At 30.8% G+C, this 24,469-nt stretch overlaps 4 protein-coding genes across 6 annotated transcripts; 2 read left to right on the top strand and 2 right to left on the bottom strand.

Moving 5' to 3' along the window:
- The first annotated feature begins 4,709 nt into the window (after positions 1-4,709).
- Positions 4,710-5,619, top strand: LOC130936067 (germin-like protein subfamily 2 member 4). Its single transcript, XM_057866044.1, has one exon. The coding sequence runs from the start codon at positions 4,770-4,772 to the stop codon at positions 5,442-5,444; it is 675 nt and encodes a 224-aa protein (XP_057722027.1). The 5' UTR covers positions 4,710-4,769; the 3' UTR covers positions 5,445-5,619.
- Positions 5,620-6,121: 502 nt separating this feature from the next.
- On the bottom strand, positions 6,122-7,167 carry LOC130933584 (putative expansin-A17). The gene is made up of 4 exons (XM_057863213.1): positions 7,097-7,167; positions 6,920-6,990; positions 6,511-6,832; positions 6,122-6,434 (listed from the first exon to the last, which is right to left on the bottom strand). Exons 1-4 carry the CDS (start codon positions 7,165-7,167, stop codon positions 6,122-6,124), a joined length of 777 nt encoding a protein of 258 aa, XP_057719196.1.
- A 5,790-nt stretch (positions 7,168-12,957) lies between these two features.
- LOC130935649 (putative expansin-A17) lies at positions 12,958-14,133 on the bottom strand. The gene is made up of 3 exons (XM_057865492.1): positions 13,974-14,133; positions 13,565-13,886; positions 12,958-13,478 (listed from the first exon to the last, which is right to left on the bottom strand). Exons 1-3 carry the CDS (start codon positions 14,098-14,100, stop codon positions 13,166-13,168), a joined length of 762 nt encoding a protein of 253 aa, XP_057721475.1. The 5' UTR covers positions 14,101-14,133; the 3' UTR covers positions 12,958-13,165.
- Positions 14,134-19,745: 5,612 nt separating this feature from the next.
- On the top strand, positions 19,746-24,266 carry LOC130932995 (mannan endo-1,4-beta-mannosidase 4-like). Of its 3 annotated transcripts, none has more exons than XM_057862473.1 (6): positions 19,746-19,928; positions 21,145-21,535; positions 21,727-21,924; positions 22,535-22,657; positions 22,841-23,037; positions 23,707-24,266. In XM_057862473.1, the coding sequence occupies exons 2-6, from the start codon at positions 21,158-21,160 to the stop codon at positions 24,059-24,061; spliced, it is 1,251 nt and encodes a 416-aa protein (XP_057718456.1). In that variant the 5' UTR covers positions 19,746-19,928; positions 21,145-21,157; the 3' UTR covers positions 24,062-24,266. The 3 variants fall into 3 exon arrangements, with proteins under 3 accessions (XP_057718456.1, XP_057718457.1, XP_057718458.1); XM_057862474.1 differs by having other exon boundaries at positions 19,788-19,928; positions 21,148-21,535; XM_057862475.1 differs by lacking the exon at positions 19,746-19,928 and adding an exon at positions 20,665-20,687 and having other exon boundaries at positions 21,148-21,535.
- Positions 24,267-24,469: the final 203 nt, after the last annotated feature.

The raw sequence follows: 24,469 nt of genomic DNA, 5'->3' as shown, positions 1-24,469 counted from the left end.
GCTGAAGTAGACTAGATGTTGTCCGACCTCGTCTTCTTTTATCAGGGATGATGAGACAGCCTTGTTTGCTACGGATAAGTACAGGACGAGGTCTTTCCCAGGTACTGGTCGTGTTAGAATAGGAGGTTGGCTTAAAAACTTTTTGAACTCCTGGAATGCCTCCTCGCATTCAGGAGTCCATTCGAACTGGCATCCCTTTCTTAATAAGGAGAATAGTGGCAGGGATTTCAATGCCGAGCCTGCCAAAAATCTGGAGAGAGCTGCAAGTCGGCCGTTTAGCTGCTGGACTTCTCTCAAACAAGTCGGACTTTTCATTTCTAGGATGGCTCTACACTTGTCGGGGTTAGCTTCGATCCCTCTTTGTGTTAGCATAAACCCTAGAAATTTCCCTGCTTCCACCGCAAAGGCGCACTTTGCAGGGTTTAGTCTCATCCCGTGCAGCCTTATAGTATCAAAGACTTGCGAGAGGTCTGTCAAGAGGTCGTCTTCTTTCTTTGTTTTTACCAACATGTCGTCGACGTATACCTTTATTAGGCTCCCCAGATGAGGGGAAAACACTTTATTCATCAACCTTTGATATGTGGCCCCCGCATTCTTTAGTCCGAATGGCATGACCACGTAGCAGAAGTTAGCTCTGGGTGTGATGAATGATGTTTTCTCCTGGTCTGGCTCATACATCGGGATTTGATTATATCCCGAGTAGGCGTCCATGAATGATAAGTATTGGTACCCCGAGCTGGAATCCACTAGGGTATCAATACTTGGTAGGGGATAAGGGTCCTTGGGACATGCCTTCTTTAGGTCGGTATAGTCGACACACATTCTCCATTTACCATTCTGTTTTTTGACTAGCACTACATTGGCTAGCCATGTTGGGTACTTGACCTCTCTAATAAAGCCGGCTTCCAGGAGCGCCTGTACTTGCTCTTCTACTATTAGGGCTCGTTCTGTGCCGAGCTTGCGTCTTTTTTGTTGTACAGGTCGGGACCCTGGATAAACCGAGAGTTTGTGGGACATGAGCTCGGGGTCAATCCCAGGCATGTCAGAAGCCTTCCAGGCGAAGAGGTCGGAATTATCTCTTAGGAGCTCGATCAATTTTTGTTTTAGGGTTTCCCCCAGGTTGGCTCCTACATGAGTGTTTTTTCCTTCCTCTTTACCGACCTGTATCTCTTCGGTTTTTTCTCCCGGTTGTGGTCGCAGCTCTTCTCTGGCCCTTGCGCCACCGAGCTCTATCGTGTGAACTTCTCTGCCTTTTCCTCTCAGATTTAGGCTTTCATTGTAGCATTTCCTCGCCAATTTTTGGTCTCCCCTTACCGTTGCTATTCCCGCTGAGGTTGGGAATTTCATGCAGAGGTGAGGAGTGGATACCACTGCTCCGAGCCGATTAAGGGTAGTTCTGCCGATTAAGGCATTATAGGCTGACCCCTCATCAATGACTATGAAGTCTATACTCAGAGTCTTTGATTTTTCCCCTTTTCCAAAAGTGGTGTGAAGGGGCAAAAATCCTAGTGGTTTTATTGGCGTGTCCCCTAATCCGTATAGGGTGTCGGGGTAGGCTCTTAATTCTTTCTCATCTAACCCTAGTTTGTCGAAAGCGGGCTTAAAAAGGATGTCCGCCGAGCTTCCTTGGTCTACTAGGGTTCTGTGGAGATGGGCATTTGCTAGAATCATGGTTATCACCATTGGATCATCATGTCCAGGGATTATTCCTTGCCCATCTTCTTTTGTGAATGAAATGGTGGGAAGGTCGGGTGTCTCCTCCCCGACCTGGTAGACTCTTTTGAGATGTCTTTTGCGAGAGGATTTGGTAAGTCCCCCTCCTGCAAACCCTCCTGAGATCATGTGGATATGCCTCTCTGGAGTCTGCGGTGGTGGGTCTCTTCTATCCATGTCGTCTCGCTTTCTCTTTCCGTGACCGTCCGACCTTTCTATGAGATATCTATCAAGCCGACCTTCTCTAGCCAGCTTTTCTATCACATTTTTAAGGTCGTAACAGTCGTTTGTGGAGTGACCATATATCTTATGGTACTCACAGTAATCGTTACGGCTTCCCCCTTTTTTATTTTTAATGGGTCTAGGGGGTGGTAATCTCTCAGTGTTACAAATCTCTCTATATACGTCCACTATAGAAACTTTCAGAGGAGTATAAGAGTGATATTGTCTTGGCCTTTCGAGACCGAGTTCTTCCTTTTTCTTGGTTTCCCTTTCCCTCTCTTTTGTTGAGGGAGGGGGCCCAGGTCGCCAACTTCAGGTCTCTTAGTTTGGCGTTTTTCTCCATATTGATGTACTTTTCAGCTCTTTCCTGTACATCACTTAGAGAAACGGGATGTCTTTTGGATATGGACTGCGAGAAGGGACATTCTCTGAGTCCATTGACTAATCCCATTATGACCGCCTCTGTGGGCAGGTCTTGAATCTCCAAACATGCTTTGTTGAATCTTTCCATATAGGCTCGCAAAGATTCTCCGATCTCCTGTTTTATTCCCAGGAGGCTCGGTGCGTGTTTCACTTTGTCTTTCTGGATTGGGAACCTCATCAAAAATTTCCTTGAGAGGTCTTCAAAGCTAGTAACTGACCTCGGGGGGAGGCTGTCGAACCACTTCATCGCTGCTTTTGATAGAGTGGTCGGAAAAGCTTTGCATCGCGTAGCGTCGGAACCGTCGGCCAGGTACATCCGACTTTTGAAGTTACTCAGGTGATGCTTTGGATCCGTGGTTCCATCGTAGAGGTCCATATCAGGGCTTTTAAAGTTCCTCGGAACTTTTGCTCTCATTATGTCCTCGCTAAAAGGATCCTCCCCATCTAAAGGTAGTTCTTCTTGTTCATCACAGGAGTTACGACCTTTGAGGGAGGATTCTAACTTTAAGAGTTTTCTTTCCAACTCTTTTCGTCGTTCCATCTCCTCTTTTAGGTTCTTTTCAGTTTTCTTTTGCCGCTCCCGCTCTTGTTCTAATTGTTCCAGGCGGCTGTGGACTAATCCCATGAGTTCAGTTACATGGGGTGGTCCTTCTTTTTCTGACTCGCGCCCTTCTGAGGAGTTTACCTTCGAATTCTTTATTTCGGAAGTGCCTTCCCTGTGTGGATTATCGATTTCTTGGTGGAGGGTGAGATCCACATCGTTGTTGCCTGTGTCCAGATTCTCTTATTCAGAATCTGTCTCCACATGGCCTTCTTCGTGGGATCTATCCGCCATCGATGGATGATCTCTCAGGTCCCCGGCAACGGCGCCAATGTTACGGTGGGTAACCGGAGATTGATGGACTGGGCGGAATTGGATGGCCCAATCGTCCGCGGATGGTGGCTTCCGAGCTAGTTTGCACGTTGGAGCCTCCTTCCGACTTGTGCTCGTAGATGAATGGGGGGTGGTACCTGCAAAGACACTCCGATGCCTAAGTTAGCAAGGGTGTGAGCAGGTCTAGAGAGTATTGGGGCCTTAGAGATACCTGAGGGGTATCAGTGTATTTATAGTGGTGAGCCAATAACCACCGTTGGAGTAGTGCCATATCTTTAGGGTGTTAACCGTCCCATTATCTTAGGGAGGTTAAGATATGGCTTTATGAAGCGGTTAGAGAGATTTTAGGGGCGGTTACACATTTGAATGAGTGTTTATCTGCCAACTAATCTCGTGCTCGACTTCTTTAGAGTAGGTCGTGGTCAACACCGACTTCTAATATGAAGGCCGGTGCTTAGCTAGGCTTAATTCTTCGGATCAGGCCTTTTATTTGGACCTGGGTCCTTATTATTGGGTCATGGTATGAACAAATTATATTAATTTATATGTATAAATTTTAATAAATATAAATATAAATTATATATTTTTTATATATAAATATTTATAAATATGAGTACCAATTATTATTATCATATATTAACTCAAAATCATATGTATAAATTTTATAAAATATGAGTAGAAATTATTATTGATTAAATAATAATAAAAAATAATAAATTTTAATAATTTTCTAATATTTCATCGTACTAATTCGTCAAGAGCAAATTGATAGAGTGAAATTGGTCTCCAATAAAATTTCAAGTGAATTATCAATTATGTTTACTAAATAACGAAATTATACCATTTTTACGTAACTTATATATTGAAATTAAAATATAAAATTGGTACCACATACTTATTTTTTCCTTTGATCATTTAAAAAAAATATTACTTATACTTTAAATTTTTAGTTTTTAGTCCATCTTTTCGTGTAAATAATATTATTTAATTAATTTAAATACTCATTTTATAAAAATTTATTTATTTTTATGAAAAATTATTTATTTTTTAGTTTTTTTCTCCTCTAAAAATTGAATAATAAACAATTTTCAAAGAATATCTAGTTGCACATCGCTGGTTAAAAAGAAAATTTAGAGGCTCTAAAATAATATTAAAAAGATGCTATATAAAATAGAAAAGTTGGTGAACTCTGTTTTAGTGATGTCCATGTCTTGCAAATCTTACACCAAAGCCTCCTTACCCTTCAACTAACTGATGGTTGGTTGGCATTTCCTCAGCACGCACCAAACTTATAGTCACGTGCAGTTGTGTTTACGTTCTCTTTTTCTGTGGTAAATATTCCAATGTTATTGTTACAAACTTGCAATTGCTTTGAATTAAAGTTGAAGGACTTTGCCAATATACTTGATCATCAAGATATATATACATATAAAGCAGATGGTTATTGCCATTATTATTATTCTCTTACCATATCCAACTCAAAAGCTTCCCATCCCTCTCTAGATCTTCTCCTAAGCCATTTATCGTCAATACAACCATGTCCCAATCAAAGACAATTGCAATTCTGGTAATCTTAATCAGCAGTGCCATCTCCTTTGCATTCGCTTCTGATCCAGACACACTTCAAGACTTTTGTGTTGCTCTTCCCTCTTCTTCAGAAACAGGTGTGAAGGTGAATGGATTTGCGTGCAAAGAATCATCAAACGTGACAGAATCTGATTTCTTCTTCAACGGATTAGCCAAGGCTGCATCAATCAACAACACAGTAGGGTCAGTGGTGACAGCAGCCAATGTGGAAAAGATTCCAGGGCTCAACACATTGGGTGTCTCTCTCTCAAGAATAGACTACAAACCCGGTGGCCTAAACCCGCCGCACACGCACCCACGCGCCACCGAGGTCGTGTTTGTGTTGGAAGGGGAATTGGAAGTTGGTTTTGTCACCACATCCAACAAGCTCATATCAAAAACCATAAAGGAAGGTGAAGTGTTTGTGTTCCCAAAAGGGTTGATACACTTTCAGAAGAACAACAATGGGGACAAGCCTGCTGCCGTTGTCTCCGCCTTCAACAGCCAACTCCCTGGCACGTTGTCCATCGCCGCCGCTTTGTTTGGCGCAACGCCGGCTGTTCCTGACGATGTTCTCGCTCTGGCATTCCAGATTGATGCCCAAGACGTTAGTAACATCAAGACCAATCTTTCCTCCAAGAAGTAAAGGGAAGATTGTTTCGTTTTCTTATATATATGAAACTATTCTTCTTTTTCCTGGCCTCCACCAAGTGATTCTTGATCTATACGTAAGATCATTTAGTGGTTGCATTTTTTCCATTTGAGTCCATTGAAACGAGGATAAGTGTACGTATAGAGAATTGAATAATAAGAAGTTTTTACTTTTTCTATATATAATAATATAATTGTGTCATTATCAGTTGCTACAAGGTTTTACATACCAGTGTCTTATCACATATAAACACAATAAATCAAAAACAAAAATAGAAGTTTTGGACACGGAAGTTTGGGTTGTCTTGAACTTCCATGAACATGGTGAGTGGAGCTAGGTTTTAGAAAATATGCATGGACATGAACATTGACATTTTTTATTTTTTTATTTTTAAAATATTTTGTTTTCGAACAAAGATTAATAGCATTTAATTGTCTTTTTGGTATATTATTGATTGATTTAGCTTCGATTGAAAGTAAAAACATGGACTTAAAAAAAGAGCCTGGCGCATATTATTTTCCTAACATATTTTTTTTATTATTTATTCATTTTTAAGTTTTAACAGACTTGAAAAATTACCATGGTAATATGATTACATCACAGACACTTATCGCTGAACAGGTCAAAATATAATACTCTTATCATATGGCTTTCTTGAGTAACAAGATTAATTAGTTGAACTGAATATTAGAGATGAAAGATTGGCCAAATTTCCAATTGGAGGGTGCTACGTTATAAGCAGTGAGGGTTCTTCCATCGGTGAGTTGAACTGTGAAGGACAAGCTCTGTCCATTGAGATAGCTTAAACTTTGCCAGTTAACACCCCAGTTCCTGCTCATTGCTTCCCAAACATTCTTCTTTGACCCTTTTACCCACACTTGCCCTATCTCCCCAACTCCACCTACATTGCTTATCGTCACTAATTCGAAATAATCCCTTCCATTGATGCTAAATCTTATTCCTCCACTCCTTCTGCACCCAACTCTGCATAATTAAATATATGTTAGGATTGGACTTTTTTTTTAATATATTTAACTAAATTATCAGGTAACGGACATACTTTCTGTACAGTATGGGTACGATGCCGGCCTTGTATTTGGCGATGGTTAGAAAGGAAGGTTGAGACATGTCGAAGTGTGGTCTTGGAGGATTACACCAACCGCCATTGTCATTAGGGAGTGCATAGTTTGGAGGACAAAAGTTTGTGGCAGTAACTGTGATGAAAGTGCCCTTAAGGCACCATTGCGGCACTTGGCTTGCATCACAAACTATCTGATAGCAACCGCCGCATGCCTTCCCGTCATTAAACAGAACGGTACTCAGAGCCGTCGTCTTCGTACCATAACCGTCTGTGTACAAATTCCCATAGCCACATGCACCACCTACAACAAGAACTCACAACGATGAGTTAATGAATCCGAACAAAAAATATATCAAGTTGAATAATCTTGATTATATAAGTTAGGTACCCATTGTTCCTGAGGCATCGGCTCCACCATAGAAAGTTGCATGAGCTTTCTGCCACAGTTCACATTCAACTCTATGTTGTGCAATGAATAACACTAAACACAATAATAAAAAGGTTCATTCTCTCTAGATATATCTCCGTTTAATTTGTCTAATCAAGCTAAGGAAATGTAACGTACTTGATTATTTTGCTGCATAAAATGGCAAAATCATATGGTAATTTATAGAAGCTCATGCTGCTTGTTGTCATTGTTTTTATCTTCATTTTAAAATAATCAGGAACATAAAACTAACGAAACTAATTCAAGATAAGATAATTGTATGTTACAGAAATGAAAAGACAAAAGAAATGATATATGCATGATGAATGTAACAACTTTCTTTTATTATAGCATAAATGCATAATAGTGGATATTAAATTAGAATAGGACTAATATTTCTCCCACTCATTCATTAATATCCATTATTCCGTTTGTTCTGTTCACCGTCAATTAATATTATTTTTTATTAGAATTTATTTTTGGTTTAATTATTTGTTATATTTTTATAATTTTATTAAATTATTAATTAAATTTTTATATATTTTTCAATGAAATTTTTATATTATTTTTAATTTTGTAGTTCAATTTTTTTGTATTAAAAATAATAAAATATTTTTCTTAAAAAATAAGTGATCAAAGATTTAATTAAATTTTTAATTGTGAGTACTTTTAATTTATAAAAAATATTAAGTTAACTCTAATTTTTTATACTGACAAAGATATAATTACAAAATTAAAAATAATGTAGGAATCTAATTAAAAAAATATAGACATTTAATTAAAAATTTGGTGATACTACAGAAAATATTTATTCTTCTTCCATTATACGTATAGAATTTAGAATAATGACACAAATCAGTGTTTGATGTTTTTAAAGTTAAATATTTTAGTCATCTAAATTTTAAAATATACAAAATAATTTTTTACACTTATTTTTTTCAGACAATATAATCCTCCTCCAATTTAATTCAAAAAGTAAACTAAAAAATAGTCTTTAATTTTTTTTAAAATCTCAACATATTTTTTACAAAAAATTTAAAAAGTTCAAAACAGACATTTCAATTAAAAGAATTAAATTGAAAAAGATTGTATTGTCTAACAGAAATAAACATTAGAAATTGTTTTGTGTACGTATCTACAAACCTAAAAAACTAAAAGTAATTACATAAATCAACCTATGAAAATTTAAAATCAAATCCTTTAATTTTTCAAATTTTAAAGTACAAAAAATAATCTTTAACATTTATTTTTTTTAATTTACACATAATTTTTTAAATCATAATGATTATTTTTTTTATTTTCTATACCAGACAATGTTCCAAATATGGTTTATATTCACGTCATTCTCATTGTAGTCTTGGTTTGTCTTGTTCTTACATTGTACCGATCTCTTCTTAGTTGGTACTAATATTTATTCCACTCCATATTAAATAACTTAACTTTTGATTTTTTTTTTCACAAATAAATATTTAATAAAAAATCGGATAATATTATATTTTTACTATTTATGTCTTCTTTTGTTGTGAAATTATCTCTTATAAATTCTAAAATTTATTATAAAAAATTTGATATTAATTATTATAAAATTTATTTTTTAATAATGTTAAACAATTTCATAAAAGTAGGTGAATAATTTTTTTGAATAAATAATCATTTGTATCCATGAAAGATAAAAACACTGATATATATACACACACTATATCGAAACTAAATTTGTACCCTAAACTCTAAACTCTAAATTTATACCCATACAAAATGCCTTGAGTGTGATAAAAGTACTCTATTTCTAGAGTGTTGGAGTGTCACGTAAAGTACTTTTATCATATGGACATTTTGTGTGAGTACAAATTTAATTTCGATCTAATATGAATATATATATCAATATTTTTATTTTTTATAAATACAAATGGTCATTTATTTATAATTTTTTTATGTAGATGTACCTAATATTTAAGGTATTAAAAAAATTTGGTAAATATTTAAAGTTGAATTTGGACCAAAACAAATCCGATTTTATTCCACCTATAAAAATTCTTATTTGCAAGTTTGATTTTCAATTGAATCAATGCTGAAATAGTAATTTTAATTGAATTATATTTGATAGAAACTAATATATATAATAATACCGTAAACGTTAAACATATACAAAAGAAAATAATTATTGTAGAACTGTAACTAAAGATAATTTTTTTTTATTTTATTATCATTATCAACCACATAACTACATGCATCAATCAATTATACTTTAATATGATTAATTAAAGTTTAAATTTGAAGATGGTGGACTTCCTCCATGGCCAGGTCGAAGTTTATGTCCCTCTCCTCCACTAGATGGAAAATTCATGAATTTGTTTCTAAAAACTTCGTCTAAGTTGAAAAACACTCCAAAGTTCTCATCAAAGTACAAATATGAACGCGGTGGATCTTTTATGTTTAGGTGGAGTACTATGTCCCTTTCTTCTATGGGATGGACATGATCTTTGGAAAAATTTTTTTTATGTTTTTCTTTAAAAACTATTTAAATTTGTTAAATTTTAAAATCCTCCAAAATTTTCATTAACATCGTTGATAAACTTGTGTTCTAACAAATTTTTTCTACTATCTAAAACCATCAATACATTGTTCAACAGCATGATAGGAGCTAACAAGCTCATGATGCTTGTTGTCATTGTTTTCATCTTCATTTTAAAATAATTAGGATGACATCAAATTAATGAAGCTAATTCAAGATGAGATAATGGTATGTTATATAAATGAAAAGATAGAAGAAATGATGATATATGCATGATGAATGTAACAACTTTCTTTTATAGCATAATAGTGGATACTAAATTACTGCAAAACTAATATTTTTTCTCCTCATTCAATAATAGGAGTGGCAATGGGGCGGATAGAGGCGGATTTTTGCTCTATTCAATTTAGTTCTGTCGTGCAACAATTCGCATAAAATTCGTCCCGTTTCTAGCTGCGGGTATTAAAATGTTGAATTCTAACTCGTTCCTGCAGGTATTCGCCCCGCTACTACTCGCCCCTATAATTATTAAAATTCAACAAATAAAATTAAATTTCAAAATTTATATAACTATCATCACATACATAATATAAATTAAAGTAAAAATTTAAATATGATACAATATTATTAATCATTTACTAATTATTTTATGTATATTATATATATTATATATATGCTGGGACGGTATTATCTAAACCCGCCCCGCCCCCGTCCCTCCTAAAAATCCGTCCCATTTAAAACCCGCTCCGGTGTGGGGCGGGTAATTATCCGCCTCCGAATGGGTAAGGACAGAATGGGTAACCGGGTTCGGTTGGTATTACCATCCTTATTCATTAATATCCATTATTCCGTTTTGTCTGTTGACCGTCAATTAATGTTATTTTTTATTAGTATTTATTTTTAGTTTAATTATTTTGGATTTTTATTATTTTATTAAATTTGTAATTAAAATTATATATATTAATTAGATCTTTACACTATTTTTAATTTTATAGTTCGATCTTTTTGTATTAAAAATATTAAAATTAATAAAATATTTCTCTCTAAAAATAAGTAATCAAAAATTTATTTAAGTTTTTAGTTGTGAATACTTGTAATTTGTAAAAAATATTAGGTTAACTCTAATTTTTTGTACTGACAAAGACATAATTATAAAATTAAAAATAGTATAGAAATCCGATTAAAAAAATATAAAAATTTAATTGAAAATTTGGTGATACTAAAAAAATTAGCCGAATAATTAATTATTTATTCTTCTTTCTTTATACGTATACAATTTAGAATAATGACCCAAATCAATGTTTAATATTTGTAAAGTCGAATATTTTAGTTATCTAAATTTTAAAATACCAAAATAATTCTCCACATTTATCTTTGTCGGATAATATAGTCTTCCTCCAATTTAATCCGAAAAGTAAACTAAAAAACAGTTTTTAATTTTTTTTAAAACTCTCAAAATAATCTTTACAAAAATTTAAAAATTCCAAAACAGACATTTGGATTAAAAGAATTAAATTAGAGAAGACCGTGTTGTTTAACGAAAATAAATATTATAAATTATTTTGTGTATCTATAAACCAAAATGACCAAAAATAATTACATAAATCAATCTTGAGATTTTTAAAATCAGATACTTTAGTTTCTCAACTTTTAAAATACACAAAATAATCTTTAATGTTTACTTCAATAATTTAATTAAACAATACAGTCTCTCTTTATTAGTCATTAACAGTGATGGTCAACGGAAATCGAAACGTTAACTCGCACATATAACCATTAAGTGTGCACGTATGTGATGTGGACAAACCAATCCCTATAAAATAAAGTATAAAACAGTCATAAGAATTTAAAAAATATCAAAACAGTCTATAAAAAATTAAAATTTTTTAAAATAATTCTTTCGAATTATTTATATATAATTATTTTTAAATTAATAAATTTTAATTTCTAAAATTTTTAATCTCTTTATCTCAAATTTATTTATTTATATATGTAATTTTGTATATATGTAAATATATACCTAAATAGATTCTTAAAAAATTTTGAATCAAATGTCTTCGATTCCTACAAAAATTTTATTACGTTGTAATCCTTGAATTTTATAAAAATAAAATATATAAGTCTTTTTGTCATATTGTTGAGAATATATTTATCTAAATAAAAATAATAGAATTGATTAAAATAAAAATTTATGTTTTATTTATTTTTATAAAATTAGATATCTCGATATAATAAAATATTTTAAAAAACTAAAATATTCAATACAAAATTTGTAAGAATCTATTTAAATATATATTTTTTTATATATATACATAATTATTTTCTACGTACAAGTGTTTTATCTATACAAATCAGAATTTGAATCCTCTAAATTTTGAATTTTATTTTAGAGGATAAAGTGTGATCTCTCACCATTTATTTCATAGGTGAGACCAAGAGAAAATACGAGAGAAAAATCATTTAAGAGTGAGAGATCACACTTTATTCTCTAAAGCAAAAATTTAAAGGTGAGAGATCACTTTAAACGCGCTTCTTCTAGTACATTGATTTTACGCGCCTCCTAATTTAACAGATTTTTCAATCAATGCACGCATATTCTTTGTTGTGCCGTTACTACACGTTCTTCTTCTTCTTCTCTTTTGTTATTGTGGTTACCAATACCTCCTCCTCCTCTTCTTCCTCCTTTTTTTATTAGAATTTCTTTTCCTCCTTCCTTTTCCTCCTTCTCCTCCTTATCTCGTTGTTAAAGATAATGAATAATTCAAATTTATATTATCAGTTGAACTTATTGATTTGAATCAAATCAAATAGCTTAGATGTGGTTCGATTCTAGTTAATTTTTTTGTTAGTAGTTTATGATTCTGTAGGTGAATAATGTTTTATCGTTGATGGTTTGAATTGAATGTAATGTAAAAGTTCTGTATTGAAAAAATATTTTTCTGTATTTGCGGTAAATTTGGGTGTAACACGAACATATTTGAGTGTATTCTTTAAGATTTTTCAGTGTATGTGTGCTGATAAATTTTACATAATTCAAAACTCTTATTCTCTATTCTCCTCATCTTCTACTGCTTATTCTTCTTTTTTTATCATTATCATCATCATCTTCTTCTTCTTCTTTTTCTTATATATCTTTTTTTTGTTTTATCTTCTCAAATTTTTTTTTGTTTTACTGTTTTAACAAGAATAAAAACAAAAATAATCAAACAAAGAAGTAGAAGAAACACATAATCTAAAATTACTTGAAAATAGATGAACTTATTTTTTCTTATTTTACTCTCTCACCAATACTACTTCTTATTCTTTTTTCCTTTTTTTTCACTGAAATTTCTTCTTTCCTTTTTCTCCTTCTCCTCCATCATCAGTTATTTTGTTGTTGAAAATAATAAATAATTCAAATTTAGATCGTGAATTGAACTAAAACGAAATTAATTGTTTTGAATCCAATATTATTTTCCTAACATATACTTTTTTATTATTTATTCATTTTTAATAGACTTGATAAATTACCACGGTAATATGATTACATCACAAACACTTATCGCTGAACAGGTCAAAATATAATACTCTTATCATATGCCTTTCTTGAGTGACAAGATTTGCTATATAGCTGTTATAGTCATCAAATACTGCACACAATGTTTGAATTGTTGAGCCTATTTGGATGGATACATGTGGATATGTATAGTGATTAATTAGTTGAACTGAACATTAGAGGTGAAAGATTGGCCAAATTTCCAATTGGAGGGTGCTACGTTATAAGCAGTGAGGGTTCTTCCATTGGTGAGTTGAACTGTGAAGGACAAGCTCTGTCCATTGAGATAGCTTAAACTTTGCCAGTTAACACCCCAGTTCCTGCTCATTGCTTCCCAAACATTCTTCTTTGACCCTTTTACCCACACTTGCCCTATCTCCCCAACTCCACCTACATTGCTTATCGTCACTAATTCGAAATAATCCCTTCCATTGATGCTAAATCTTATTCCTCCACTCCTTCTGCACCCAACTCTGCATAATTAAATATATGTTAGGATTGGATTTTTTTTAATATATTTGACTAAATTATCATATAACATATACGAATAACGACATACTTTCTATACAGTATGGGTACGATGCCGGCCTTGTATTTGGCGATGGTTAGAAAGGAAGGTTGAGACATGTCGAAGTGTGGTCTTGGAGGATTACACCAACCGCCATTGTCATTAGGGAGTGCATAGTTTGGAGGACAAAAGTTTGTGGCAGTAACTGTGATGAAAGTGCCCTTAAGGCACCATTGCGGCACTTGGCTTGCATCACAAACTATCTGATAGCAACCGCCGCATGCCTTCCCGTCATTAAACAGAACGGTACTCAGAGCCGCCGTCTTCGTACCGTAACCGTCTGTGTACAGATTCCCATAGCCACATGCACCACCTACAACAAGAACTCACAACGATGAGTTAATGAATCCGAACAAAAAATATATCAAGTTGAATAATCTTGATTATATAAGTTAGGTACCCATTGTTCCCGAGGCATCGGCTCCACCATAGAAAGTTGCATGAGCTTTCTGCCACGGTGCACATTCAATTCTATGTTGTGCAATGAATAACACCAAACACAATAATAAAAAGGAGAATGTTTTCATTCTCTCTATATATATCTCCGTTTAATTTGTCTAATCAAGCTAAGGAAATGTAACGTACTTGATTATTTTGCTGCATAAGATGGCAAAATCATATGGTAATTTATAGAAGCAGTTGGGACAGTGGAACGAACAACGAACTAGTTCGATAATCAAACGGGTTCAAAGTATTGAGAAATAAAAATAGTATCGAGAGTTGACTAAAAAAGTCAATTCTCGCTCTTATTTTAAAAATAATAGTGGATAACATGCCTTAAAGAAGTAGGGATAATGGTAGGTATAGATAATCACGAAATAAACTAATTAATTGGTTTGTATGCGCATAACATTAACACGTTTAATCATTTCTAGGATCCGTGGTACGTACAAATAGTCAAATACAATATAATCAATCAAATGTGGTTTCCACAACTTGCGGCGGTAAACCTAACATGCATTTATCCTATAGACCAACCCACTTGGATGATAGCTTATCCAACATATATTACAGAAATTAAATAAACAAGATGCTATTATTCCGTACTTATACGTAAATGGTACACGCAATAATGAAAGATAAAGAACGAAACTATGGGTACCTAGCAGGTACGTACATTGTAACATGCAATGTGTTATTATTATTGATATGTATTTGTAGTTGACTTATTATCTGTTTATCAAGAAATGGGCATTTTTTTTTAATGTTTATATAAGCAGCTATTGTAGAAGAGGGCTAAGCAACTGTTATTAATACATGTGTTGTGGCATGTTTCATGGAATTAGTTGGAGTCACAACTCACAAGGCACATGGCTGATGCCATCCCTTAACGCTATTTCCGGTTATACATACCACATTCTTCCATGTTCAAATGTCAGTTTCACATTGCACATTCTGCTTCTAAGGAATTTGGGATTAGTACTTAGTAGTATGATATAATCAATATTGTTAAACGTTTAAGCATTATTTTGATATTTTTATTTTCTTAATAATTAACACGCACATTTTTTAATTAAAAAGTAATTTAAACATAATTAATTAATAATAATCATATTTTTATTCGAATGTTTAGAGTGATTGGTGTATGTATCCATAGTGATATTATGGTTAAGAAAAAGTATTGAAAACAACCAATAAATCTGTCAATAATTGAACATTAAAAATTATGTGAAAACTTATGTGTAGTTATCTTCATATGAAGTTGTTAATTAAGAATCATTAAATGAGTTGACATATTTGACTAAATTATTATCAAATAGCTTTTATATATTAACTTTATATAAAAATAATGGTTTAATTATTCTATTGGTCCCTATAGTTTCACCAAATTTTCAATTAGATTCCTATATTTTTTTTTCTTTTAATTGGATCCATACACTGCTTTTAATTTTATAATTAGGTCTTTCCTAGTATAAAAAATATTAGAGTTAATTGAATATTTCTTCGCAAATTGAAGGTATTCATAATTAAAAACCTAACTAAATTTTTGATCGCATGTATTTTGGGAGAAATATTCTGTTAATTTTAACGTTTTTGATATGAACAGGACCTAATTATAAAATTAAAAGTAGTGTAGGGACTCAATTGAAAATAAAAAAGTATAAGAACCTAATTGAAAATTTGATAAAACTATAAGGATCAACATAGTAATTAAATTAAAAATAATTGTATGTGAATTTTTATTTAAAATTAAACATTTAAAACTAAAGAAACAAAAATATCTAAAACTCAATTAAAAATAACATTTGAACATGAGATAAAGCAAAATCAATTTAGGATATAATATTTAAGGTTTAGAATTTAAAATTTATAAAATGATAAACAAGGACAACAGGAGATGGTGAGTGATGACCGGTGACGGCTGACCACATTGGACGAGTGAAATTGTAGTGTTGGAAAGAAAGAGAAGAAGTGAAAGGATATTTTTTTATTAAAGTTGTGAGAAATTGGGTTTGTTTAGTTATTGGTTAAAGTTGATTTTCTTATTTTTTGGATTGTGTTGTTAATCAATAACTTTAAGTGATAGCTGATTCTTGTTAATTGGTCACAAACAGTTGACTGAAGCGAATAATTTTGGAACGAAAAATAACTATTTAATTCCAAAGCAGCCGTTTTTGGGATGCCGAATCCAAGAAAATGCATATTTTTTGGGCTGTCAAGGCAAATAACTTTGTTGTATATAAGAAAATTTTTGAAGAAGGCTTGGGCTACGAAAACTAAAATCCTTGTAGTGAACGAAGTAGCTAGGACATTCAGAAACTTATGACCCAATCAATTAGCACACAGCCATGAATTGCCCTAAATTAGACCAAATCTTAATACGTTGCATTCGGTTCCAATATATTGGTTATAATAGGAACGAATCCAAAAATATTATTGTGAGAGTCAATAATATATATAATATTAAAAAATTATACAAAAAATTTATATAATATAAAATATATTACAAAAATATACTGATAAAGAATATATTTTAAAATATAAAAAATATATATGTATTTTTTATTAATGAAGTAATCGATTTTTAGTATCATAAAATTTATTGATAATAGAATATGTGTCAAATTTTTTAGTAATTTTTTTTAATATAATTAAAAGACAATTAACAAGAAATTTATTTTTTATTTTATTTTTGAATTATTCTTCATAACATTCATAGCTAAAAAAGATATCTCAATTGTAGTAGTTGAAACATAAAGAATTAATACCAAATGAATCAAGAAGGACGTCCACAAAAAGAAAAAAATTCACTTTATAAGATTTGAAAAATTTTATTTAATTAAAAAATATTAGTAATAATATCTTTTCAAATTTTTTTAATATTGTTACTTACTTTTTAGATATTATAAATCATTAATATTTAACTTAGATTAGACTTTTATTTATATTAAACTAAATACTAAATATTTTTTTAAAATTAAATCATATTTAATAACTTATTACTATTAATCTTTTTTTAAAAAAGTTGGGCCGAGACCTCCACTTGCCCCGTATGTCCGTCCCTGGCTATAGTCAAATAGTAGATAGAATTTTTGTATGCGTGTGGGCGTAGTGTATGTAAATGTGGCCTAGGATTAAAAATTGTCTAATCCATTAGACTTAGAAAAAAAACACCAAATCTAAGCTGCATTACTCACTCCCACCTTAAAGTAAGCATAATTGCAGCTAAGGCTTAGTTCAGATAGTAAATCATGTATCTCTTAATATGCTGCATCCGGTTCGAATCTTGGTGTGGGCACCAAGTTGAAAAGGAATCCTTTAGTGTTGTGTGGGTGAGTATGTAGTGTGAGTATATAATGATACCTAAGATTGTGGGTTGTCCAATCCATCCGACCAAAAAAAAGTAAGCATAATTATAATTAATTTGGTTGGTTCAATAGTTGATTCATTAATCTGTTTAAAAAAATATTAAGAGATTTAAATTTTGTCTTGTACATATAGTAATCTATTAGTTAATAGTAAATTCTTAAACAGAATTTAATTCATGACAGATTAATCTTTTATATGCTAAATTAAGAAATATTGTGAGAAAAAAAAAACATAATTATAAAGTGTCATTTGAGCTTTTAGAAGTGTGTATTAATTACACTCAGCATGATTTTGGTAAAACTTTGTTTCACTTTATTTTTGGTAACCTAAATAGGGTTATCGAATTAAACTTCTATGAAGATCTTAATTTGGAGAACAGATACGATTTCTCTAAAAAAGAATAAGCTTCATCCGAAAATTATTTAGCGTAAATATCGAATCTGTATATGTCAAAATATTTGTGATAAATTACAAAACAATAACATAAATAAAGTGAAGTAAAAACTTGGAAATAAAATGCTTGAAAAAAAAAAACAATGTGAAGACAAAAATATCACGAAGAGAAAGAAATAAAATAAATAAGAACATTAAATAAAATCACAAATAAATTGAAATTTAAAATAAATAAAAAATTAAAATATCCGAAAAGAAATGAAAAGCAATAAAACAAAATAAACTGAAAATAAAAGGAAAAAAATCAAGAATAAAAGAAAATTGACTATAGACACTCACATACACTTGTACTTTATGGATTTCTTTGACGTCAATATGACTTTGGATGATTTTGTAGAGTTTTGTGTAATGGTGTAGTGTTCAGATTGAAGCCCTTTTTTTTTCTGCATTTTTTCTATTTATAGATCACAAGGATAAATTTGCAGAGTGTTTTCCTCTTCCTACGATCTAGCTTTCTCGTATTTTTCAGATCATAACACAGCGATACTATCTTGATAATGAAAAATCTTAACTCTCAAGTTTAACGTCTTAGGTCTTCTTTTATCCTAGTCTTCAGGTTTCATATTCCATAAAACGTTTTTGAATAAAATCTTCATATGATTATTTTATTTCAATTTTTTGAAGTCACCAACTCGACTCCTTTTATGATAAGTCGAATCCTTATGTTAACGTTCTTATGGAACAACTCATATATCGTAATACTTTGACTTACATTCTCATGGAATAACTCACGCGCTATAACATTTCAATTTACATATTATTGACTTACTTTTAGGTCAAACCATTAAAATCGCGCCATCTATAATGTCAAATTTTTATGCTAACAAAATTAAAAAGTTAAATGTTGAAATAAAAAATGTACACCAAACTTTAAGAATGATAAATAAACATTAACGAAAATACAATAATATAAATTATCAACGAACATTTTCTCTTTAGGTGAATAACTAAAAGTTACATGTACTGAAGATTTAAATTGTGAAAAGTATAGTCAAGCATGAAATAAGTTGTAGTCTTTTCAAGAGGAAAACTAATATCACAACCACTTCAACTAAAATATTTAATATACCATTGGAATTGTTAATAAGTCCAATTAAGCTCCATTGTTGGGACCAACCTTGGGTTCTTTTAGTGGATAATCTCAAAATTTGTTTTCCGAAATGATATCGAAACTATCTTCTAAGGCAAGGATAATGTAATGATGTTGGATACGTCTCCGGAACCCTAGATATATCAATCATGCATTATCCATGGAAATGGCATGTATTGTTTTAGGTAAAAAAAAAAAAAAAAAAGAGCACTCTTCTTATTTACGAGATACTTAATTAATATTTTCTTTATTTATAAAATATACATATTTATTTTTAAAAAATTAATAATATAAATTTTAGTCTATTTGACAAAAATACTTATCAATAATTATTATAATTATATACGTATATCAATAAAATAATTTAGTCAATTTAAATAATAATTAAAAAATATTATTATTGTAATAAATTTTATTTATTTTAATATTTATCTCATAATATAAAAAATTCAAACTTGGTATAAAAATATTTAATTTAAATTTTTTATATATTTATTTTATAATTAATAATAAGATGTGTAGAAAATTTTATTATGAATTGAATTATATAACATCATACAGTTGATAATTAAAAGTTGATGATTATTAGTATGAAAATTATTAATGGATGAATAGTAACCAATTAATAATGCAAAACAAATTATTATGAGAATGATGATATATATATGTATAGACGTACACATCACCATGCTTATCTTCCATGGAGTTCCTGTGGAGGATATGTTGTTTTCATTGGTTTCGTCCAATCACACGCCTTCATAAAAGTGGGACCAATTTATCAACCCAGCTGTATGTTATTGTTGGCAACCAGCATCTACTCCTATAAACTCTTTCTACAGTGTAAAAATCTCTTCATCTATGGTATACTTCTATCTACTATATAAAGGCTACAAGGGTTGCCCAATTTCTCTTCACTCTTCCATCCCCCTTCTAATTTTAAAAGCTTATGCTATTTTGCATTGTCACGTTCGTCTTTATCTTGTTAATTATTATTGCTCTTTGGTACGTACGTAATTCATTACTAGCTACTATATAGTTGCTTTTAATATATACTTATCGAATTAGAATATAGGCGCGAACACTTTCATGTATATATATATATATACACGTAGTCCATTAATTAAAATATTCCATGTATTAATATGTGTTAGTTTGCGTAGAATAATTAAAAAAAAAGCATTTCTATTTTATTTTATAGTTCAATTCCAATACACTAATAACAATTTTCTTATATATATACAAGAATTGAAATAGTGTGGATACAACTTAACCTTATTTATTTACTATAGTTTAACAAAATATGATTGGATAATTGATATAGCATTGAATTCTTAATTCTAGAGTTTAATTTAAGTTTTTTCTTATCTTCATAAAATAACAATATTATTATTATCAATGTTTGAAAGATAAGAATTTTCAGCTCAAAATTTTCCAATTTTAATTATATTTATGTCAATGTAATATATTCGCAATGATATATACCTCACGCGCGCATGCATATACAATTGACATTAATTGGATTAATAGCATATAATAATGTCTATTCATATTATTCTATTCCATTTTTAAAGTGACTATACGTTTATTTCTCCTGTAGTATACTCATGTATAATATTTAATTTGCATTCATAGTATCAAAAGAATATCTTTTATTTATTTTATAATCATTTACATATATGCTTATTTAGAAAATGAGTTATATATAATTCTCAATCTCAAAATTCTAAAATAGCACAACATAAGTTTTTTCAACTACATTGTGTATGTTTTATTCTTTTTTCGTGTTATAATTTTTTTAATTTATTGGTTTATATTTTATTTTTTTATACTCTGTATCACATTCTTGTTAAGTATAAACCAATTTAGCATTTTTCTTTTGTATTATTTAAAATTTTGTTTCATAATTTTTTAAAACTTTTATTTTTTCTTTTAACAGTCGTAGTAAAATTTATAAAAATATTTTAATTTAATATCTATCATTTCACGTATAACATCTATAATTTTATACTCATTACATTAATAATTTCATATATATAACGTCCTCAATTAAAATATTTTTTCAATTAATATTATCCAATCTTAATAATCCAACTATGTCTATAATTTTAGATAAATATCATTTATGATTTCATTCTCGTAACATTCATAATTTCATGCATATAAGATATGATGCACGGGTGGAAACTTGGTTGTGATTTTTGTGTTTGATTCCCATCAGAAGTAAGGAGTGAATGAGCACTATGAAGTGCAGGAGAGGTAGCAATGGATGTCTCAAAAACATGGTTTTGACAGCTTTTATGGTGGCCGTGGTTGTTGTCCAACTCCAACATGTGAGTTGCAACGGTGTTGGTGTTGGTGGCAATGGATTTGTTCAACGAAGTGGCACCAACTTTGTTGTGAATGGGAAACGTTTCTACTTCAATGGATTCAATGCTTACTGGCTCATGTACATGGGAACTGATCCATCTACAAGGTCCAAGGTCACAACCACTTTACAACAAGCCTCCATTCATGGCTTAAGGGTTGCAAGAACTTGGGCCTTCAATGATGGACCTAATTACAGAGCCCTCCAGATTTCTCCGGGCACCTATGACGAGAATGTGTTTAGAGTACGTATTACATAATATTGTAAATCATTAGATAATTTGATACGTTTGACTGAATTATTTATCAGATTGCAATATCAACGTCATGCGAAGACGTATTCATGAAAGTAGCCATCTTAATATATATTTTCTCTATTTTATTTTTTGATATCTGTCACTGTCAACTTTTGATACATGTATCTGTGTTTGTATAGGGATTGGATTTTGTAGTTTCAGAAGCGCGAAAATATGGGGTGCGGTTGATACTGAGCTTTGTGAACAATTGGAAAGATTTTGGTGGGAAGAATCAGTATGTGCAATGGGCAAGAGAGCATGGTGGCCAAAATGTTAACAATGAAGATGACTTCTTTAGTAACCCAGTTGCTAAGCAATACTACAAGAACCATATTAAGGCAGGTTACATTCATATTCATATATTATATACTTGAGACCATGCATGCAACACATAAAGTAGTCTCATATTTAATCATGATATATAATTAATTCGGTTATATAATAGACACTATTTTAATATTAGTATTTTTAACTTAAAATCATTTCAATATATAATTAGTTAACTTGTGCGTACTTCATAATTAAATTCTTTATGAGATTTTAACTGTACTATTTTGAGAGAATATATATTTTATAGGCCTCTTATAGTATAGCCTTGAGGAAAAAACACACACATATATATTATCCATATATTTGGTTTATGTGTTCCAAATTAAATTGTGGTCTAAACAACATGCTTTTTCATATATACTTATCTTCTAGTTAGTGGCACATAACATTATTTATTTGTAGGACATATCGGAAAGGTGGAAGGTTTAATTTGAGGACAAAGACAAATAACTTTCATCCCATGTTGGAAAGACGGAAATATTTTGTTCTCCTTTCTCTTGTCCCATCAATTAAATTTATTAATTTCACGAAAACAAAAATACTATAAATGCCTTAAATCATTTTTAATAATTTTTCAAATAAAAAATTGAACGGATACATGCACATATATATATACAGGCTGTGGTAGGAAGAAGAAACACGATAACAGGGGTGGCATATAAGGATGATCCAACCATTTTTGCGTGGGAATTGATGAACGAACCTCGTTCCCAAAGTGACTACTCAGGCAAAGTTATCAAGGTCATTTTCTTATAATTTCGCCATCATAGCTATACAACATTTTACAACTGGCTACAGTGCCAATCAATTAATTATATTAACAAGTATAGCCTAACTAGATAAATAAATAAAGAAAAAGCTTAATTAGGATAGGCCACCTAATTTTGGACATGATAATATATGAATGGGTGTTGGGTTTTTCAGGAATGGGTGATTGAGATGGCTGCTTATGTGAAATCCATTGATACAAATCATTTACTTGAAGTTGGACTTGAAGGCTTCTATGATGAAACCAGAAAACAATTCAATCCAGGATTTCAATTAGTTGGCACTGATTTCATTTCTAGCAACCAAGTTCCCCAAGTCGATTTTGCTACCATCCATCTCTATCCGGATGAATGGTATGTATATAAATATGTCTTTGTGTCAAAATAGAATTTAATTTTAATGCATTGATAGTATAAAATATTTTTTTAGATAATCATTTATGTGATAAATGAAAATGGTAATTACTTTTGATGATGTAACATTACATAATTTAATACATGTGTAAAACTATTTTATATTAACAGTACATCAAAATTAAATTCTATGAAAATAACATTAAGAATTATTATTTAATAATTTTCAACAATCATCTTCATATAAAGATATCTTTAAACGAGTGTTTATCTATACTATAATCTTATCATAAAAATAATGCAATTAATAATTGTCATGATACTACTTAAAATTTATTCTGATAAGAGGAGACACATAAATGGTTATATCTCTAATAAATTCTTTTAAGTAAGAACTTTTTTAATTTTAAATTGTTTGGATTTTTGCATATATTTTCTTTTTTTTTCTTAAAAAAAAAGTCTTATACATTTTTTTTTGGAATTTAACAAAGATCAAATTCTACACTTTTCAATTATAAAAGTTTTAATATTATATTATGATATTAGTTTTTTTAAAAATTTAAATTAATAGAAGAAAACATACAAATAATTACATCTCTAACAATAATTAATAATATTATGATATTATTTACTTAATTTTTTTATTAATACTTTATTATGGATATATAGGATGGCAGGGGCGAACGAAGTAGCAAAGGGTGAATTTGTAGACAAATGGATAAAAGGGCACATTGAAGACACACAGAACATTTTGAGAAAGCCCATTGTTGTTGGAGAGTTTGGCAAGTCTTCAAAGACACCAGGGTATAGTGTTGAAGAAAGGGACAGTTACATGAGAAAAATCTATGATGCAATATTCACCAGTGCTAGTAGTGGGGGACCTTGTGCTGGTGGGCTTTTTTGGCAGCTCATGGCCCAACAAATGGATGGCTTCCGAGATGGCAATGAAATTATCTTCCAAGAATCCCCTTCTACTACCAAAATTATCGACCAACAATCTTATAGAATGTCATCTATCTCCTAGTTACTAGTTACATACATACATACATCATATACCACCTCCAGCATTTCCCCTCAAATAAATATATATGTATATGTATATAATAGTAATACTTGTGGTGCATGCATGGTACGTAAGTGTAGAAGAATAAGATACTAGCTATTTAAGAGTTGGTTTCAATTGTAAGAGATTATAATGTGAAAAACAATACTATATGTTTAATTATTAATTCATGTGGAGCAGATATATCATATCAAAGAATAAGTGCAATAAAATTGAATGCGTCAATCGTCTCTCTCCATTCTCTAGTATTCACATTGAAAACAAAATTGATATTCGTGACCTATACGGCAATAAGAGAATACCTTGATTTTTAAGTTAGTAAGTACCAAAATAGAGCTCAGTGATCACAATTTAGGGCTAACAATACTA

The sequence above is a fragment of the Arachis stenosperma genome, chromosome 6 (genome assembly GCF_014773155.1).
Source record: "Arachis stenosperma cultivar V10309 chromosome 6, arast.V10309.gnm1.PFL2, whole genome shotgun sequence".
Classification (NCBI taxonomy): Eukaryota; Viridiplantae; Streptophyta; class Magnoliopsida; order Fabales; family Fabaceae; genus Arachis; species Arachis stenosperma.
The sequence above is the reverse complement of the archived record's forward strand: the minus strand, read 5'-3'. Positions and strand labels throughout refer to the sequence as shown.